Source organism: Panthera tigris, chromosome A1, assembly GCF_018350195.1.
Source record: "Panthera tigris isolate Pti1 chromosome A1, P.tigris_Pti1_mat1.1, whole genome shotgun sequence".
Lineage (NCBI taxonomy): Eukaryota > Metazoa > Chordata > Mammalia > Carnivora > Felidae > Panthera > Panthera tigris.
In genome coordinates this window covers 1,783,859-1,805,612 of record NC_056660.1, presented here as the reverse complement: position 1 = coordinate 1,805,612, position 21,754 = coordinate 1,783,859, and the positions used below count along the sequence as shown (strand labels likewise).

The following is a 21,754-nucleotide window of genomic DNA, read 5'->3' as shown; positions in this document are numbered from 1 at the left end:
TCACCTGAAAGTATGCTGCAGAAATTAGGATACTTCATCCTTTTTTTTTTTTTTTTTTTTTTAAATTTTTAATGTTTATTTATTTTTGAGAGAGAAAGTGTGAGCAGGGGAGGGGCAGAGAGAGAGGGAGACACAGAATCTGAAACAGGCTCCAGGCTCTGAGCTGTCAGCACAGAGCCCGAGGTGGGGCTCGAACTCACCAGCCATGGTATCATGACCTGAGCCACCCAGGTGCCCTCAATACTCTTGATATAATTGGCATATTAAATTAATCTAATATAATTTTGATCCTATATTCTCATTTTCCCAGTTGTCTGAATAATGCTATTGATATCCTTTCCTCCTTTATAAGTTATTTGTTTGATCCAGGATTTAACCACAGATTATACATTGTATTTAGTCTCTTTACTCTGTTTTAATCTAGAATAGTTCTGCCTTTTTTTTTGTCTTTCATGACACAGACATTTTTATCTTGTAGAATTTCCTACAGTATGGACCAGAGTCAAGTGAAAACTGTTGGTATACCGCATAGGTAGAATACTGTGAATGCTGCATACATAGTGTTGTATACTTCTCGTTTGGTACACAGAACTTTCTCTTTTCTAGTTTTTTCCTCCTAATTGAGATAGCATTTCCACAGAATGAAATGCCAGATGCACCTGACAGTATGGCAGGGCGGTTGAGAATCTACTGCTGCCACTGTGTGCACGGGCAGATTGCTTGCCCTCTCTGCGCATTAGTTTCTAAAATTATTAGTATTTAATTAGCTATTAGAGTTAATAATAGTATTGTACTCAAAAGGTAGTTGTGAGGGTTGAATGTATTAACTTTTGTGAAGTTCGTTTATAGCCTTGCATAACATAAACACCAACGAATGTGAGCTATTATTTATTTTCCTAGTAATTTATAATTCTTGCCAATGGCGGTCGTTAAAACTCGCTTTATGTACACTTTCTAGTAGGAGTCGGTGTATTTGAAATTATCATGTCCCCCGAAATGTACAAAAACTCCTTTTGGTTAACTCACATTCCTCCTGTTCTTCCCGTACAATCTCTGCATTTATTTGCTTATGAGTGCTTCAAGTGTGTATTTTGAAGGAATATTTTTCACTTCAATCTTGACATGGGGGGCATGTTTGTATGTCTGATAGATGCCTGTCATGTGTCGGGGAGCCCTCCTTAGTAACGGCCCACCATGTTCAGGGAGCTTCAGGGAGTCCCCTCTGGAGAAAGGGACATCACAGTCTTAGCAGAGGACACAGACGTTCAGAGGTCTGTGCATTGTGCCGGGGACTGAAAGAAGCTCAGCATGTCTGCAGTTTTGAGCGAATGTGGAAGCGGGGATCAGAGAGGGCAGGAGGAGGTCCCTGACCGTGACAGACTGGTGAAGTGGGTGACCGTATCAGTTATGTCCCACTGGGGACACTTTGCAGGGTATAAGACAACAGGTAGATTGGTAGTGTCCAAAGAGAGCTGGGTTGGGTCCCACTGCTTGTAAGCCACGTTAAGGAATTTGGGGTTTATTCCAAAGGGCATGTGGTTGGTGTATCCTTGTGGCATTCTAAAAGCCGGATTATAAAGTTATGTTATCTGAGCCTTACCTTTAAGAAAAGGTTGTGACAGGACAACTAAATCTCCGTGCCCTAGTGGTCTAGTCTACTTTGTGTACTTTGTAGAATTCCTTCACTTGGGATCATTGCTTCTGCCATCACACTGAAGAGCACAGTTTAGATAAGGAATTTTAGAACTTTAAAAAAATTTTTTTTCTAATGTTTATTTGTGAGAGAGTGCGAGTGGGGGAGGGGCAGAGAGAAAGGGAGACACAGGATTTGAAGCAGGCTCCAGGCTCTGAGCTGTCAGCACGGAGCCCGATGTGGGGCCGGAACCCACGAACCGTGAGATCATGACCTGAGCTGAAGTCAGACGCTTAACCACCTGAGCCACCCAGGCACTCCAAAACGTTTTTTAAAAATGTGTGTGTGTCCATAATATATTTTGGGGAGCTAGCCTGTTGCCTTTTCACATTAAAGGGAGTGGGCTTAAGATTGTACTACTGGTTGGAGATGGATATTAGATCAGAATTTCTTTTTATTGGTAGAATCACAATCTGGCTCTCAGTGAACTGACTTAGATCTCTTGAACACTGCCTGAAGCAGCTAACATTTATGTACCACTTAGTATGCACTGGGCGCAGTTTGAAGAACATTTGATCCTAGTCACAACCCTGTTAATGTTACCCCCGTTTCACAGATGAGAAAATTTAAGGCTCTGAAACTGTCTTGCGTAGCAGGGTCACCAAGCCCGTAAGTAACGAAGCATGGATCCAAGTCGAGATCTCCTGGCTCCGGAGACAGTGCATAACCAGCAGGCTGTGCTGCCCTCCCGTGTGAGCCGTGTGATTAGTAGCGTCCGGCGTCGGGAGAAACTTGGGACTATGTTTATATTGGGATCATGTAAAGGTTTTCACGATGGTCTTTCTGTTTTACAGCCTCCAGAAGTATGTTCGGGAACAGATTCTGTTAGCAGTAGCAGTCATTGTAAAACGAGGATCCTTAGATAAATCAATTGACTGCAAAAGCATCTTTCATGAAGTCAGCCAGTTGATAAGTAGTGGCAATCCCACTGTGGTAAGTGTGCTATCTGTATTTATAAATAGTTAAAATTTTTATTCTGTATTTTGCAGATAACACAGCAATACTAACGTCTACGTTAAAGAAAAAGTGCACAGCCTGAGAATCGAGCCGTTTTCATTCGTTCGTGTTTTCTTTTAGTCCCTTTTTATACGTTCACGTACTCTAGATGTAATGGATTTTGTTTTTTTCGTTTGATTCTGTTTTTCCATGTTGCCAGTGTTCACAGTCATCATTATAATGGTGTAAAATACTATAAGCTAACACACTGTAATATATGCAACCATTTCTTTTCCTCCATTTTGATAAGCCTTCGACAACTGCTAGTGATAATAGAGATGTTTGAATAAAGTGACACGTAACGTAACGGATTATTTCACGTTGCTCCAGTAATGGGCCAAGGTATACTTGGGCTGCCTACCAGGTGTTAAGTGAACAAATTTGAGAACCATTGTCCGTGATGGAATTACTCTGGAGAGCCCGTTTCCCCCCTTTCAATCTCCTGTCTGCCTTTTGAGAACTAGTCGTGTCTAGGAGAGTGACTGGTGGTAGTGCCTCTTCAGAGTTGGAGCTGGTGTTGAGTGATCAGCTGTGGTCCTGGGGAGAACTGTGGACTGTTAATCAGCTGAAGGATATTGTGGGATTGGAAACGGTAATACCTGGCTGTCCTGATTTTCAGGTCTTAAATCTTTAAATGTTTTGGGTAGTTTTTTTCATTCTCCCAGTTTCTTTTCTTTAATCATTTGGAAGATAGCTGTGTGCGACTGTGCACCTTACGACTCTTTATGAATTACTTTACATCTTTCAGTGGCCCCTCAGTGAGCGGTGTGAGTTTAATAATTAACTTGACAGTTTGAGGATAGGTTGCAGGTACATTTTTGGAGGAGCCCACGCAGCGTCCCTTCATTTCCATAGTGTGTTGGTCCTCCTGCCCCGCACACCTGTACCACCAGCAGACCCGCAGCCTCCTCTTTCTCTAGCCATCTGCCCTCCAGTCTGGCTGATGTAGGAGGGTCTCACCCGAGGGACCACGGAAGCGAGTTGTCAGGATTTTGGACCTTCCTCTACATACCCAAAGTATGTTTTGTTTTTCCTTGGGAATATGCCAGGGGTCATATATCTATTCTTTTTTTCCGTATCATCTTTATTGAGGAATAATTTACATGTATTACCGTATCCATTGAAGATGTACATTTCTAGGAGTCAAGATACAGAACATTTCTTTCTTTAAAAAAAAAAAAAAAATTATGTGAGTACTCTCTTATATCTAATGTGGGGCTCGAGCCGACAACCCTGAGACCGGAGACCCAGTCACATGCTCCCCCAGCTGAGCCAGCTGGGCGCCCCAGAGCATTTCTATTCCTGTTTTGATTAACAATTAAAAATCAATTGTACAGATATTGTGTTGTTTGCCATTTTGGTGGCAGATTTCTTCAAGAGTACTGCTCTCCGATAGAATTTTCTGTTTTGATGTGAATGTTCTAGATCTGTACTCCAATATGTCAGCACTGTGCCAGGCACGTGTGGCTTTTGAGCATTTGAAGTGTGGCTGGTGTGACTAAGGAACTGAATGTTTCATTTTAATTTCTTTTTTAACTGAAATTCAAACAGCCATACGTAGCTAGTGGCAATCATATTGGACAGTGCAGTTCTAGACACTTTGATACTCTGAAGGTCTAATTTTTATGTCTGTTTTGTTTCTATTTTTGTCTTTTTCACTTAATCTTAGTATTTAGTTGTTTGCATAAACTAACAACTTTCAAAACGTGCGTGTTTTGGGGCTCCTGGCTGGCTCAGTGGGGCAAGTGACTCCTGATCTTGGGGTTGTGGGTTTGAGACCACGTTGGGTGTGGAGATTACTTAAAAACTTAAAAAAGAAAGAAAGTAAAAACGTGCATGTTTGAGTCATTGCGTGTTAGGAGTCATTTTGGCTTTGTTTTGTGTAGTGAGAAGCTCCTTTGAAAATAGTCCTCAAGGTTCCATTTAAAATTTTTAGATAAACGTGATTGGGAAGCTACTTTTTACTTCTGTTAATCTTGTTAGTAGGCACGGTACCCATTTCTGACGAAGAGCTTTGCCCTTGACATGCTGGTGCCTCAGGGTTACCTACATCAGTTGCATAATGGCAGTCTTGTTATCTGCATGGATTTTTGTTAGCATTTGTTGCCTGATTAATGGCCATGGCCAATGGTGGCTGTCGTTGATGCTTGAAGGAAAAGCAAGTGGAGATAAGTAGCCAGAAGTAGTAGGGAAAAGGTTTGGAACTGAGGCTGCTACTGAGAGATGTTATCCTAGCCCCTTACTGTTCTGAATCAAGTTACTCTTCCTATTTTAGATTCTACTTAAGGACAGACTGTTTCATTTGCCAATCTGCAGTAAAGGAGTCTGCTTCATTGTGGCTGACCAGGATTTAAACTTTAGGAACTTAACTAGTAATTCTGAGATCTATACGTTTATGACTAACGCTCTTTCCCTGGTTAGTTTGGCGATCACATCAGCTGGGATTTCAGCGTTAAGGAAGAATTTCTGTGGCTTGTCCTCATCCCCCACAAGTAGCTTTATGGCTCCGGACGCCGAAGGCAAAGGATCAAGAGTCCCTTGCCTCTCAGGAATGAACACATTCTCAGGAATTGTGTTCTTCCCTTTCTTTCCCCTTGGGGAGTTTGACCCACCACAGAAAGTAGTCCCAGTGCAACCTGGCATTTGGATCTTTTTGAGTCACTGAAATAACTGATGTTTTGACAATGATAGAACAGATGTAACTCTTGAGTTAGAAAAGATTTTGTCCTGTTCACGGTGCATACACTCTGAGAATAGTGGATAAATTTAATATCCTCATGAAATATTCCAAAACAAAGTTTTTTTTGTTTTAAGTTGACTTTCTACTAGCAGGGTTGAGAACTTTTATAGTTGTAGAGAATGTGTAGTGGGAGATAGAATTTAATTTCAAGATTGCTGGATGAATTTACATCGGGGAGCATGCTGAAACATTTAACTAGAAAAGTACTTTCACGCTTACCCAGCGGGTGAAATGCCCGTGTGGCAAAAGGCCACCGTGTGGCCGTCCCTACTTGTCTTTGCCCAGCAGCTTGAAACTAGCTCATTCGGCAGATCTGAAACAATGAGGTTACGGACCAGTAAAACATTTTGCTATGTATACTTCTCTGTTTTCTTCTGAGACCATTAAGTTTGTGGGAATGCTTTAAGAATGTACTTAAGATTTTCTTAGTCTCAGAGACATGAATACCAGTGGGAGAATGTTTGATTTAAAAGAGTTTGAGAGAGAGTTGGAGGGGCAGAGAGAGAGGGAGAGGGAAAATGAGAGAGAGAGAGAGAGAGAGAGAGAGAGAGAAAGAGAAAGAGAGAGAGAGAGAGAGAGAATGAATGAATGAAGAGAATGAATTCCAAGCAGGCTCTGCACTGTCAGCACAGAGCTGGATGTGGGGCTCAAAGTCACAAAGCATGAAATCTTAACTGACTGAACCATCCAGGTGCCCCTGAAATTTTCTTTATACGGGTGATTTTAAGAGAAGAGATTTTAAGAAGAGATAAATGACTGATGGTTTTCGACGGATGAAAGGGTTGACCTTATGAATTACTAAGTTACTAAGTTAGTAAGTTAAGTTACTTACTAAGTTAAGTAAGTAACTTTCCCATCATACCTCTTCTAGAATAATGCTCCCATCCACCTTCATTGGTCAGAAACTGTTTGTAGTCTGGCTCTCCCTCTTCCCTTTCTAAGAGTATATTTTTTTGGTGGCCCATCCCCTTGTCTAGTGTAAAGTACATGTGCAAATAAGTTTAGGGTCAGTAGAGTGTAACAGAACACCGATTCTGATTTTGGATTCACATTTAGGCGTAAATCCCACCCATCTCTGCCATTTACTACCTTACTAACCTGTACAAATTATTTACCATCTCTAGGCTCTGCTTTGCTAATACTGTTTGTCAAACACATTTAATAATGTCCATGTCTGGGGCTCCCCAGATGAGGCAAGGCAATGTTAAGTGCATTTAGTGAGCATTCAGTGAGCGTGCGTTTCACTTCTGTGGCAGCCTAACACCCTTTGGCTTGTAGAACTTTGGGACACACGCTACGTTACGTCACTTCTTTTTCTGTCAGGTAATATTTTAAGTATTAAAATCAGAAGAAAGTGTTCATGCTTTTATTCATGAGTGGAAAGTGCATTTTTTAAAAATACATGTAACCAACATAATAACTTTTCGTTTAAATGCTTTAAGTTTCTTACAGTGTTTGTTCTTCACAGATAGTTTTATGGGAAAATACTGATTCATAAAGCATTTCCTAAGGAGGTTATATTTTTAAATACGGTACATTTTCCAGGTATCATGATATATTTTCAGAGTAATTGTGTTTGTGCAATTATTAAATAATAGGTCGTTTCGTGCGTGTCTTTGTGGACAGGCTGTTTTCCTTCTGTGGTTATAAAAGTTGCCGTGGTTACCTCATCATACTTCGTACTAATGTCAGACCTGCTCTACTAATTTGAGAGGGATAGAAATGGAGACTTTACTTCCTAAGAAAATTAGCTAAATTTTTTATTTTAAATTAACATTTAAGCTGAGTTTTTCACCTATTTCACGCTTATTTCCTTTGAAAGTACTAGGCGTATATTAAATCACTTTTAAAGCTCTTTAATTTAGTATTTAAGCCTCTTGTCTTCCTCTTTCCTGTGCTAGAGAGAAGTGGGTGAGAAATTCACTTGTCTACAGCAGTGCTGCCCCTGGATGTGATAGCCAACCTAATCTCTCTTATCACAAGTCTCATTGATGTTTGCTTAGAAGAGCAGCTGGAAGTCTGCTTTATGTATGGCAACCTTTCATAAAGTTTATTCTTGGTAATAAATCTCCTGGGGTAAGAGCCAGGCTATTATAAGAGACAGTCCTCTCTCTGAACAAGAGTATTTTATTTTGTCAGCTGGAGTTAGTGTTTGAATATCTTGTGCTTGTGACAGTAAGCTGATGAGTAAGGCAAGCCATTTCTGAAGGGTATTTTTTCACTGTCGTGAAATTAATGGCTTTCACTAGAAGTGAGAATGCTGCTATAGGACTTGTAATGCGAAGACAACAGTTAAGTTAGTGAATTGTGAATTTCCAATACTTAAGTGAAAGAAAACATACTAAAACTCATTTATAACTTTGAGACCTCATTGAATGTCTTCTATTTGTTTTACATATTTAAATTTTCATTTTGAAATTCACAAGTGCTAAAAGAATAGCAAACACATCATGGATTCGTTTTCCACTTTCCTTTTGTTAATAGAGTGTTAGGCATAGAGGTAAATGTTGATTCATTAATCCAACTAAGATTTACTGAGCATCTACTACATTGCTTTAGTGATGCTTCAGTTATGGCTTTCTTTTTTTTTAATTGTAAGTTTTCTTGTGACTTTAATTTCGTAGAATGTAGATAATCAAGAAGTGGGACCAGAAAAGCCAAAATAGGTGTTTTTTTATGATAATGATAAAAATACTGTTGTTTTACCTTCTCACTTCATAAGCTGCTACATATATATAATACTTTTACCTGCATTATCTAATGGGAACCTTTGGACAATCATATGAATTAGGTGGGGCAGAGGGTATTAACTCCCCTTATAGATGAGAAAACTGAGGCCAGGATAGATGAAGCGGTTTGCTCCCAGTTACTTGAGGTGGTAAATTTTGGACCATTAGAACCCATATTTTCCGACTCCTTTGTCAAAACAGTAAGAGCCTTGGACTAAGCCTCCAGAAAGTCATGTAGAGTATTTTAATTTAGAATTTCTTTTGGACATAGTTGTAGTACATTTTATTACGTGGTTTCTAGCACGTTGAAAACGACAGTGATCACTTCGGGGCTGCTCGTCAGTGCTGGTCAGATTGCTGGCCACAGCGAGTGGTGGACACCAGCAAAGAAACCGGAGCAAATGTACAACAAACAGCACTGGACTCCGGTGCACTTTGTCAAGGGGCGTGAAGCCTCATACATTTTAGTAGACAGATTCCAAGTCTTTGCTTGATTCCAACATCATGTAATAATTGCCTTAGAAATAATAATTTTGGAAAAATTTACGTGGAGGAAGTTGCATTAAAAATGTTTGCTGGGGGGCGCCTGGGTGGCTCAGTCGGTTGAACGTCCGACTTCGGCTCAGGTCACGATCTCACCATCTGTGAGTTCGAGCCCCGCGTCGGGCTCTGTGTTGACAACTCAGAGCCTGGAGCCTGCTTTCGATTCTGTGTCTCCCTCCCCCTCTGTCCCTAACCCACTCGCATTCTGTCTCTGTCTCTCTCAAAAATAAATAAATGTTAAAAAAGTTTGTTTAAAAAAAAAATGTTTGTTGGCTGTATTTGGAAAATTAACAGATATTAACTTAATTCTCTATAATCTAGGGTAAATGAAGCATTGCTATGTTAACCTCTTACACTTCTAAGATTTGTACTAATGGTATTTTATACTGGTCTAATCGCTGTTTGCTTTGGTATGACAGTCTTAGTATACTCCTCATCAATCAACTTTGATCTGATTTCATTGAAATTCACCACTCTAAATTATTCACAACAGCTTTTGTTTCTGACCCTCTTAAGTATCAGAGTCTCTGTCTCAAGTACAGAAAGAATATCTAACCCTGACTATGACAGAGTGCAGAGAGGCAGCACTTGAGGGTACCGATCAGTAGAGGGGGAGTTAAGAGGTAATGCACTTGGGATGACCACTGAGACCGAAAAGTCTGAAGGAAGCAGACAGGGACCTTCTACAAGGGTAAGAAAAACAAAAATTTGTGATCTTTCAGAGGCAGATTTGATGCCCCCCCCTCCGGCCCTTTCCTCTGCTTCTTTGTCCTGAGAAGGAGCTGTCCTCTTTTTTTCCCATAGGATTTCAGTTTTGGCTTGCTTCCCTAGCTGTCTTCATTACAGTGCAATGCACCTACTGTGAAGGTAACTTGACTGTAATGAGATTTGGTTGATAATCAAACACTGAAAATGAGTAACCATATTGGGAATTGAGTCCTGGGCACTGTGATATGTGGTCTGTGAATAGGGAGAAATACTGTGTTGACATGTGTCGCAGTGCTTTGTTCTCCGTGCTTAGTTATCCATCGTTCTCCAGGAATCTCTGTTAAGTTGGCCCCATTGAGCTGTAGTGCTATGGGATATTGAATGTTTATGATGCTAATCTCAAATCCTTACAGGACTTCCAAATTAAGGAGCAGTAAAACAAATCTTTTAATGATGAGACTGTCTTACCGAATTATGGTTCTTTGAAAGCTGGTAATTTTAGGTACGCTAACACCAGAATATTTGGTTTCTGGTATACTTGTAACCATGCTGCATAATTTATTTTTATGTATTTCTTATGTCTTTGGCAGTAATTTGAAAAGAACTTACTTTTAAAAATTTGTCTTTTTATTTCAAAAGTATAAAGTGGAAAACAATACATAGAGGTTGCTAGAAATGGCATATAAATGATGTATACCTATGTATTAAAAATTAGAAAGCTGTGAACAAGTGTTTACAGTAATAATCTCAGGATGGTAGGATTGTGGGCAGCTTCCTTTGTACTTTTCTGTACTTTCTAGTTTTTCTAAGATTAAGATCTTTTTATGGGCAAAAGTTAAAAACAAAATATTCTTATGTTCGGAGAACTGAGTCTATATATAGTAAGACTGTTTTATTCTTAATTATCATGTGTTAAGAATATACTTTCTTTTGTGGGTGAATTTTACTTCATCAGTGTGAAAGTTTGCTGTCTTGGAGAGATGGTCTTTATTGCCACTCACGAAGCCTTCCCATCCCACTGAGGGCTCCTTGTTTGTGTCATGAGGTTGTAGTTAAAAGAGACTTATTTTTAAAACGTCTTCCTTTTTCTGAGCAGCATTAACCCCAGAAAGTCCTCAGCTCTCATTACTCCTGCCCTTTTTCTTCACTCATTTTTTCCTGTCTTGACTTAAAACACATGCGTGTATTCTTAGGAAGTGTTTATTTCACATAAAAATGAAGCTTCATCGTGAGCATGTATTTCATTAATTAGAGTTGTGTTATTGAAAATTTGAATGTGGTCATAGTTAAAAAATATGCCATTTGGTGGTGAATAGAGGTTGACACTAACAGTTTGTGGTAAATTACTTGTGGAAAATTACGCAGATAATAATCTATTTGTAAGAGCGATAAGTTTGTGTTTACTGAGAGCTTCTGGGTTCATAATATTCTATTCGCTGAAGTCTGACTTAGAAAGGAGAGAAAAGCCAAGGCTGAAAGATAGAAAATATAGGATGTTGTAAAATGTTTCCAGAATCAGGATCCATGTAATCCATTGTGTTAGAGCTCTCTGTGCGCTAATTTTTTGCTTTGAGTTTTATTAATTTGAATTTAATACCTACTTTCCCCCACTAAAGCCTAGGTATATTTAAAAATCTTAAGTTTTTAAAATGTTCATAGTTGGTCCCAGTGTTATTTAAATGTATCTGTGAGGTTTTGATTGTTGGTACTTTAATCGTCAATCACCATTTTAAAAGAAAGCCATATTTTAAACTACAATTTTTTTAACTAAAAAAAGAAAAAAGAGGGAAGGTACAAGATGAATTTCTAAGATCCCTTTAATGTAAAATGAAGTGAGTATGTGACAGACTGTGTTCTCTGTAAGAGGCTCTTTAGTGCTTGGTTTCTCAGACCAGGTTTCTTCCTCATATGCCTGGGGCCATGCAGAGGCAGTTAAGCTTGTACACTTCTATTGATGATTTGGGGAAGGGAGGACGTTTTTATAATAAAAGAAATGTATATCTTGAAGTAAAGTTACAAAGAGAGAGTGTGTGTGTGTGTTTAAACTAAACCATGCGTATTAAGAGTACTTTTACCATTGTTGAAGGCAGCTTGGGCTATACCCGAGATTCCCGAGGGAATTTGCATATATTCTCTATTATTAAGCTTCCCTGGTGTGAAAAAGTCTAAAAACTGCTTGAATGTATGAGCTAGTGTGCCATCCATAAATATTAGTTATACAGACATGCATGTTTATTTTAGTTGAGATAAAGAGGCAGATAGGAATTTAATTCTTTTTACAGTTTTTAGAGGAAAGTCTCAGACATGTACAAAAATAGACATAGAGTATATTGGTCATCCATGTAATCATCCTTCATTCAGCGTTAGCAAATGTCAACTCATGCCATTAGGAATTTAATTTTATGTATATTTGCTAAGATTTGCCAAGATAAGCATCTGTAAGGTCAAGGTACTGACATCAGAAGCATTTCTGAACAAAGATGTTGCAGTTGGTGGGCGGGTAGAACTGTGTTCAGCTGTTGTATAAGCTCGCATAAATAGTATCATCTTGACTTTAATCTTTCGGTTGTTCAGAGGTAGTGTGCATATTTCTGTTTAACCCCTGGAAACTTGCCAAAATAATTTGTATCCTCTCCATCCTTGGCACCTTGACTCTAAATCTAAATAGTCTGTGAATAAAAGCAACAATTTGATATTAGGAGCCTGTTGGATAGAGCCATTAAAAACGACCATCTTCAGTGTTCATTTAAAAACCTTTTGTGAACTATTCCATTTAATGTTCTGGATGCTATAAAATCTGTTTCATTTTTCATCTGTGCACTTTATAGACATGAGAACACAGACAGACCTGAATTCAAATCTCAGTTGGCCTTAATTACTTACCTCTCCAAATCTTACTTGTTCAACTGTAAATGGGGATATGGATTGTTGTGTGAAGTGAATGAAGTGGTACATTCAACATCGATAATCTTGAAATGTCATTTGCACTCTATGATTGAATACATGTATGTCCCGAGTTCAAGTCATAGACGGATTTGTATAACTGAAGTTGATTACTAGGCTACTTAGAAAGAAGAGCTGTCTGTACTTTGTCATGTCTGGTTTTCTGACTGGTAGGTGTAAGATCTAAAGATAGAAAATGTTCTTTAAACAAATGCTGTATTGAAGCAAAACATTGGGAGAAAATAATGCCTTACAGTTGTTTCTTATCAAATAATTACAGCAAACTTTGGCCTGTTCTATTCTAACTGCACTATTGAGCGAATTCTCAAGTTCAAGTAAAACTAGCAACATTGGACTCAGTATGGAATTCCATGGCAACTGCAAAAGAGTTTTTCAGGTATTGGTATTTTTGTTTTTACGTTTTATTAGATTGTTAACACAGTCTTTTCCTAATGGAGTAAGAACACTTATTTTGTCTAGTTGAGTGATGGCCTCTCCTTGAAGATTTGTGTTGCAATTTCATAGTATTTAGTAAAGGATAAAGGACGGGGTAGGATAGAGACTTGGTGCACATAGCTAACAATTTAAGATTTCTTGTTAATTCTAGTCTTTAAACAAAACAAAAAGGAAATACCACTCCAAACATCCTTAGATTAGTTACGCTGTTCTTACTGCGTTTAGATACAACTAATTCAATTGGTAGGACTCTGCTGGCCTTAAAATAGGCCTGGCAGAATGCCAACGAGGGCCATGTAGTTAAAATGTTATTGCAGATGGTGTGGGCTCTTTGTCTCATATGTATTGTTTGGCTCTGAAGTAAAGTTATGTGAAGGCATTGGCTTAAATCCGAGGGCTCTGCACCAAAGCAACTGACCCCCTCCAGCTCTGTAGTAGCTGTCAAAGACTCGACTTCTCGAGCATTTGTATTATAGTAGATGCGTTCCGACTGGTGTCACTGGAAAGCATACTGTGCTATAAATTATGAGCAGGCCTAAAAATGGAAAATTTTCTTAAGGAGGTAGTGGTTTCCATCGGAAATTTTAGGGGTTTTGTTTGTTTTGTTTTATGGTTCTTAAATGGGAATACATTTTGAATAAGCTTTTGATCGAAAAATACGTGTGATTTATTTATTACAGGAAGAAGACCTTCGTCAGATCTTCATGCTAACAGTTGAAGTTCTTCAGGAATTCAGCAGGCGGGAAAACCTCAATGCTCAGATGTCTTCGGTATTTCAGCGTTACCTTGCCCTCGCCAATCAAGTCTTGAGCTGGAACTTTCTTCCTCCAAATTATATCCTTTTAACAACTGAATTGTGGTGATTTTCATAGATTACTTAATTATGGCTAAAAACGTTTTATCTTTGCAGGTTTGTAAAGCGCATTGTTGAAAGAAAATACGCTTTTTTTAGAAATGGAATTTAATTTTTTTCTTTTTATAATATACAATGTAGTGGACGACTTACAAGATTTAAAATTTCATTCACAACTTTATAGAAAAGAGTTCAATAAATGAAAGCATTTAGTGGATAGTGGGGCTATTGCTAACTAAGGAATAGCAGTGTTTCTTAGGAAGGAAAAGGAAAAAGGTGGGAAGTGCATTTCTATCAAGAAACTGAATCATTTTCTCTGTGTAACATGTAATTATGTTGGATTTTTTTGGCTGACCTTAAAGACTAATTTTTCATGCTCTAATTTGATTTTTATGGATGATGATATTGTTCAAGTGTGGATAACAAGGTAAGTAATATGGTTATTCTTTGGTGACCTTTTTTAAAATAAAAATCTCAAACTTTTATTTCTAGCTAATTATTAGTAATATAAAATAAGTTTAAGTGAGTTACATTGTAGGTACATATATCTGCTTTTTAAAAAATCAGTTATTGAAGTAGAGAAATTTATATTTTATAAAGCAGGTTCTTAGTTTAAGGTTTATGATTTGCTTTCTAGAACATTTACTGCCTGTTGATAGATTGAAAGCAGTACTATCTAGTGTCTCTTAATTTTTTCATAGCTGAATTACACAAATTCTTAGCTGATGTTAGGCAGATTACTTAAAGTCTCTGAGTCTCAGTTATTCCAAATATAAAATGGGGATATGGATAGTTAAGTGAATTTAATGTAGTAATACATTTAAAACTCTCAGGAGTTAGCTACTATTTATTGAGCTTGTAATAGCTTCTTTGAATAAAGAAGTTCATCAGCTAGCTGTCTGCGTTATGCTCTTTTTTTCTTGATCTGATATATAGGAAATCTAATCTGTTGTATGTGTCTTTAATCAGTGTCCTCCTGGGGACCTGGATGAGGGGGAGAGGGAATCTGTTTAGGAGAAAAAAGACGATAAGCAAACAGGAGATACGTATTCAGCCGTATCAGAGATTTAGGATGAGACCCCCTCTTTATCCCAACAGAGCCGAGGGTTGTTACATTCACATACATAGAGATCACCAAATGTTTTTAGCTGGTAAAATTTTAAATTTTAAAGGGGTCAGGTAGGGTGAAGTACAGTGTTTTCTTCTATTTTCAAGTTAATACATTCATGTAGTAGAAAACTAACTATGTGTTGTATATAGGGTGTTGAGTCTGTGACTTAGACCCTGAGTTCTCCAATTTTCTTTCCCCAAGGCAGTCCTAGTGAGCTGCTGCTTTATGGGGCAGAGCTCACAGTGACGGTAATTACTTTCCCTTTTTATCCTTGCTCTTTAATCATTTTTCTACAAGTAATTTATTTTATGTCTTCAGTATATTCTTTTTGGGGTTGTTAAAAGGCACATATTTTAAGCTTGCTTTTTAAAAAATTTCCCCTTTGAGTGTTGCAGTGTAAGTTTTGCTCCAGTTTTTGTTAGTAAGAAAAGGAAAGATGTTGAGAAACTTAGAGACAGATTTAAAAAGTAACAGACCATATGGAGCTATCAAAACATTAATTATAAATGTAGGGAAAATCAACAAAAGTTACACTGCATATATTGGAGCCAATTTTAAAGTCTCTGCTTTAGGGGGAAATGTAGTTGGCTGAAGAGTGACTGTTTTGTAGAGGGAAACAGTGCTCTGGGAGTTTGGAAACAAAGTTTGTCTAAAGATACACACACATAAAATATTTTTATAAAGTATTTAGATAAAGCTTTGGAAAACCTGTCATCTGAAAATAATAAGCACAGCTACAGTGTTCCCAAAGGAAATAATTCCTTGTTTAAAGAAAAGGCTTCATCTTGACCTTTGGATATTCTACTTCGTGACTTACAAATGAATTCTTTCGTGAGCGTAGTTCGCATGTCGCCATTTGTTGGCTCCCTAGTCCTTCCTTTAAGTGGGTTCGCTTTAAGTGTAGGAGAAAGAGCATGGCAGTGGAGTTAAACTAAGCTACATTTTCAGTGCTAATTAGACGGAATCAGTTTCACGGAATCCAATTCTGATATAATTTCTAATTTTGGGAATTTCTTGGTGATCTATTCAGTCAGTGGGGAGAGATTTGGATATTAAGCTTTGTACCTTTAAAAGGGCCTATGGAACAAGTTTAACCTAGTTATATGTATTAAGTGGATGGCTTTTTAGAAATGATTTATCTTTTAAGGTAGATGAGTAGCAAGTGGACCTTGTAAAATATGTATCTTATAGCATATATATATATTTAAAAAAATTTTTTTTAATGTTTATTTTTGAAGGAAAGAGAGACAGAGTATGAGTGGGGGGAGGGCGGAGAGAGAGGGAGACGCAGAATCTGAATCAGGCTCCAGGCTTCAAGCTGTCAGCACAGAGCCTGATGTGGGGCTCGAATTCACGGACTGTGAGATCATGACCTGAGCTGAAGTTGGATGCTTAACAAACCGAGCCACCCAGGTGCCCCTGTATCAAATATATTTGATCATTTGCAATGATATCATGTTAAATGAGGCTGTATTAAATAGTCAGTATCAATCCTTATTCGTAATTTTTTATAATTTGCTTCTCTTTTGCATCTTTTTATTTTGATGTAATTCTAAACATTCAGAGATAACTGTAAGAGTAATTCAAAGAATTGCTGTATGCCCTAGTACCAAGATTCACCAGTTGAAAACATTTTGTCCCTTTCTTTTTCTCTCTTTCTGTCTCTACATATACATAATTTTTTGTTGTAAAGATATGCCAGATTTTTTATTTATCCGTTGATCAACTTATTGACGGGTGGTTTCAACTCTTTGGTTATTTTGAATAATGCTGCTGCTGTGAGCATTCATTGTAAGTTTATGTTTGGACTTATGTTTTCATTTCTGTGAGATATACCTAGGAGTAGAATTGCTGGATCATATGGAAAATCTGTGTTTAACCTTTTGAGGAATTGCCAAGCTGTTTTCTGGAGTAGCTGTACCATTTTATATTCCCACCAGCAGTATATGAGTGTTCCAGATTCTCTACATCCTGGCTAAGACTTCATAATCTGTGTGTCCACAGCCATCCTGTTTCGTACGAAGCAGGATCTCATTGTGTTTTGATTTGCATTACCCTGATGGTTAATTTATTACACATTTTATGTAGGTATAGGCCATTGTTTATCTTCTTTGGAAAACTGCCTATTCAGATCCTTTGTCTATACTTTAATTGGTTTGTCTGTTTAAAATTGAGTTGTAATAGTTCTTTTATATTCTGGATACAAGTCTCTTAAATACACGATTTTCACGTATTTCCTCCATTTCTGTGAGTCGCATTTTACTTTTTTATGTTGTCCTTTGAAACACAGAAAATTTGCATTTTGATGATGTCCAATTTATTTTTTCATTTGTTGTCATATCTCAGAAATCATTGCTTTATCCAAGGTCATGAAAATTTATGCCTGTGTTTTCTTCTAAGACTGGCTTCTTACATATAAGCTCTTATATTGAAGACTTTGATCCGTTTTGGGTTAAGTTTTATGTGTGATGTGAGATAGTGGTCCAGCTTTATTCTTTTGCATGTGGATATCAGGTATCCCAACAGATGTTTGACCATTGATTAGAAAGGTAGAAGAGGTGGGATGCGGGGGGGGGGGGCAGGGGGGTCAGTTAGTTAAGCGTCCCACTTTGGCTCAGGGTATGATCTCACAGTTCATGAGTTTGAGCCCTGCGTCAGGCTCTGCTCTGCTCACAGCTTAGAGCCTGGAGCCTGCTTTGGATTCTGTGTCTCCCTCTCTCTGCCCCTCCCCTGCTCGTGCTCTGTCTTTCTTGCTCTCAAAAATAAATAAAACATTAAATAAATAAATAAATAAATAAATAAATAAATAAATAAATAAGGAAGAGGCTGGGGAAGTAAGAAGTACCTGATATATGTCATGGTGGTGAATGATTACTGTGTCTGTTAATGTGTAATTTAGTTGCCCTAACATCAGTTTTTAATTTGGAACACCAAAAGAATTGATAGGAGAAATTATTCATATGAATAAATGATCTATAGGGTTAGATACGCATGCTCAGCCTACCAATTTTGTATTTAGTAGGTATTACATAAATATTTGTTGATAAATGAAAGGACATGCTTATAACCTGAAATATATATTAGGTTGCTTGGGAGGAAATTTTGAGTAATTGACTGCCGAAGCTTTTGGAAATTTCTTACAGAGAAATGTGTAAATTATGACCTAAAAATGTTATTGTGAAGCCAGTGGACACTGACTCAACAGTGGAGCTAAGATGTGCAGAGAGATATTAATGAAAAGAATACACGGATTGAATATTGAGATATTTATTAGTATTTAAGACTGTTAGTCCTGTCATAATTAATTTGCAGTGATCTTGGGTCAAGATTAATGTGCATACAGGGTTTCGCTAAAGAAATCCTAACTCTACAGCAGGGGTTCTCAGTTGGGGTGATTTTGCACACTTGGGACATGTGGCCACGTCTGGAGACATATTTGGTTATCACAACTAGGGGAGTGCTACTTAGGCAACTGGTGAGTAGAGGCCCGGGGTATTACTAGACACCCTAGAATGCACAGGACAACTCCCACGAGAAGCAGTTACTGTGCCCAAAAGGTCAATAGTGACCCATACAAAAACTTCTATGTGAATGTACTTAGCAGTATTATTTATAATGGGCAACAAGTGGAAGTGACCCAAGTAGCCATCAACTGATGAATGGATAAATGTGGTTTACTCACATAGCAGAATATTATTCATCAATAAAAAGGAAGGCTGGTACTGATACATGCAACAAAATGGATACACCTTGGAAACATCATACATCTTAAGTGAAAGAATTCATTCACAAAAGACTGCATGTTGTAGAATTCCATTCGTAGGAAATGTTCAGAGTAGGCAGGTCTGTGTAGACAGACAGATGAGTAGTTACCTACTGCCAGGAGGTTGGAGGAAGTAGGAGATGATGGCTTAAGTGCATAGAGCTCCATTTTGGAGATGAAAGTGTTCTAAAATTATATCGTGGTGACAGTCATATAACTTGAAAAACCGTTGAGTTGTACAGTCAATGAGTAAATTGTGTAGTATGTGAATGAAGTCTCAAGTCTTTAAAAATATCAGTCATGTCAAGGGTTAGAAATCGTGCCATACAGATCAACTGCCTGTTGTCAGGGTAAGTTATAGAGGTAGATTAAGGGTGAGGATACAGTTTTGGGAGATATTCCTGTTATGGAGCCACTGAAGTAAAGGGAGTGAGAAAGATCAAAGAGAAGCAGAGAAGATCAGTGGTAGCATCTTTGGCTCCAACAGTAGTAAGAACCAGGAAGAAGCAAAAGAGATTGAGCAGGGCAGTGGGCAGTTTAGATAAGCTGAGGGGATAACCAGGTGAGTAGTCTGGGAAGCAAAGATACGTGGGCGTTTCAAAAAATAAAGGTAATAGACATACTCTGATACTGAAAGGGAAGACGTAGATTGGGTATCAGGACATAGATAGTCATGTGAAGAGCTGTTTATGCATTGCGCAAAAGCCATTTCAGTGAATGAGTAGTGATTGGTCATCGATGAGGTAGAAAGTGTAGATATTCCATAGACCATGAACTGTGAGGAATGGAATAAGGATTTGAGACACTTGAACCTTTGGTTTGGGTTTGTACTTTGTACTTTGGAGAGATGAACCTATTTATTGCCCAAGGGAAAGAAGTCAGAATTGAAGCAAGAAAATGCGATCTTACACGTACTAGATAAGCCAGTGATGTGGATTTTTAGATAGCCTAGGATGCAGTTCAGGTAGTGAGGAACATAGTAAGCTTTAGGATGCATGGCATGCCTGCCACCATGACCCAAGTTTCTTAGCTCTCAAATGCTGTTTTGATCAGCTTTGTCCAGGTTTGTTCAAAAGTAGAGGAGCAAAGTGGTAGACATCAGTATCTGATAGAGTCAAAAAAAAATTTTTTTTAATGTTTATTTATTTTTGAGATAATGTGAGAGAGTGTAAGCAGCAGAGGGCAGACAGAGGGAGACACAGAATCTGAAGTGGGCTCCAGGCTCCGAGCTGTCAGCCCAGAGCCCGACGCGGGGCTCCAGCTCGCGAACTGTGAGATCATGACCTGAGCCGAAGTCGGACGCTTAACCGACTGAGCCCCTCAGGCACCCCACTGATAGAGTTTTTAAGTGTGTGTGTGTGTGTGTGTGTGTGTGTGTGTGTGTGTGTGTGTGTGAGAGAGAGAGGGAGAGAGGGGAGAGAGAGGATGTATAAAGCCATTACGAAGTTTCTTCTTCAGTTCTTTTTTTTTTTTTTTTTTTAGTTCTTCCCCAAACTGTTCTCTGTTTATACTGGTATTGTACACTTTAAAAGGAAAGTCGATCTGTAAAGTCATTAGCCAGTGTGTGAAGTAGTTGTATTATCCTTCCAGGTATATTTCTGCTTTACAAGAAACATACCCAAGAGGAACCAGCCAGAAGAATTTCTGACTTCAGGCCATTAGAAGGAAAGGTTATGTTGAGAGTAGTCCTTCAATCTTAGGTTACAATTGATTATGCTAAATTATGTGTTCATTATACTATAATATTTTGAAAAATATTTTGTAGTTGAACTTTGAGCTTGGTAGTTCTTATATCTGTTTTCTTGCCCGTGATATCCCCCTAATGACTTGCAGTTATTATCCCATTATACATACTGTAGTTACATGTAACTACCAGCGACAGTAGGGCCTTTGGCTGTAGGAGACAGTTAACAAAACTGATTTTTGATGTCAACCTGCAGGTGGTTGGAGAGTGAACAAGAGGATGCCCACTAAGTTCTTTGCTTCTGTATGAACAGGGCTGTGCAGTTCTATTTTCTCTTCGTGAGCCCATGGATTTTTCACTTACTACTTTATGTAGTTTGAATCCATACAGGAGCAGGGAGGAATGGATTGAGCAGTAGAAAAAAGTCTCCCCAAGAGGAAGCTTAACTTTTTAGCTCTCTTAATTGCTTAGTAATTTAAGGCCACAGGCAACTTAACAGTTGAACCCTGTGTGCCAAGAGCAGTGTCTTTTGGTGCCCCTTTGGCTCAGAAAGTTAGATCATTTATGTAGGTGTCTGTTGGGCAGATCTGACTTAATTACTTTAAATGCAGGATTTCTCATTAGAAAATGACTTTCTTTAAAATTACTTAATTATTTATAAAGGAATCCATTGAGTTCTTAATTCTGTGAACTGTCTAGGTTATCAGTTCAATAAATTCTTAATGAATGCTGCTACTTACATGGTAATCCTGTGCTGTGCTCTGAAGTATCGAGTTTAAGATTGTATTATTTGCAGAATGATATTGATGGGAAGATGGTAAAAGAGCTAGCCACTAAATCCATGTTTTTCCCATGTGTTAGGTTTGAGTGAGTAGTGAATACTCAAGAAATTACAATTGTATGTAGGGTTTTTGTTTATTAATATCTACAGTAAATTCTTGAAGGCCTTTCTATGCATTTTAATTTTGATGGCAGGGTTTTTTCATTGGTTTTAGAAAGCTGTGGTTTAGAGAGAACATTAAGACCATGTAGGTTTAATCTTTTTATCGGTTAAGTAAACTGCTTTTGCCATGGGTAGAACTGTACTTTCTACCCTGATCATTTGTCTTTTAGCAGATTTGACCATTATTTGCACTGGGAAAAAAAGTGTTTGTGCGAATCTGTTACCAGTTAATGCAAAGTCACTGTTCTACTGACAGTGGGCTGATAGGGTGATCTTTATATATGAAGATTACACAACCACCCACCCTAGACAGTTCTGGTGGATATACCAGTGATTAATATTATTATTGTGATTCTGCAGCTCAGCCTTGAATCGGATTTTTAAGTTGCTTGTTAGAGGAAATTAGGCCTTTTCTCTCTGTTCACATCTGTTTTGATGACTAATCCTACACTAGGATAGGTAAGTAACCAACATATTGGAATGGAATGCAAAAAAGAGCTAGATAACCTTTGAAAGTTCTCCGCCCTAACCACCAAAACATTTATCCACATCTAAATGTGTAGCATTAACTGTATGAAAGTAATGGAAATGT

At 38.1% G+C, this 21,754-nt stretch overlaps 1 protein-coding gene across 7 annotated transcripts in view; it reads left to right on the top strand.

The window, feature by feature from the left end:
- The window catches only part of XPO4 (exportin 4), a 114,109-nt gene that overhangs the window by 36,777 nt on the left and 55,578 nt on the right, over nucleotides 1–21,754 (top strand). For 6 of the 7 annotated variants that reach the window (XM_042978246.1, XM_042978538.1, XM_042978168.1 and 3 more), the window contains exons 4-6: nucleotides 2,488–2,626; nucleotides 12,633–12,749; nucleotides 13,489–13,642. In XM_042978246.1, coding sequence (XP_042834180.1) covers nucleotides 2,488–2,626; nucleotides 12,633–12,749; nucleotides 13,489–13,642 — 410 coding nt within the window. Of the gene's footprint in view, nucleotides 1–2,487; nucleotides 2,627–12,632; nucleotides 12,750–13,488; nucleotides 13,668–14,075; nucleotides 14,089–21,754 lie in introns of all 7 variants that reach the window. The other variant, XM_042978323.1, reaches the window with a different exon arrangement.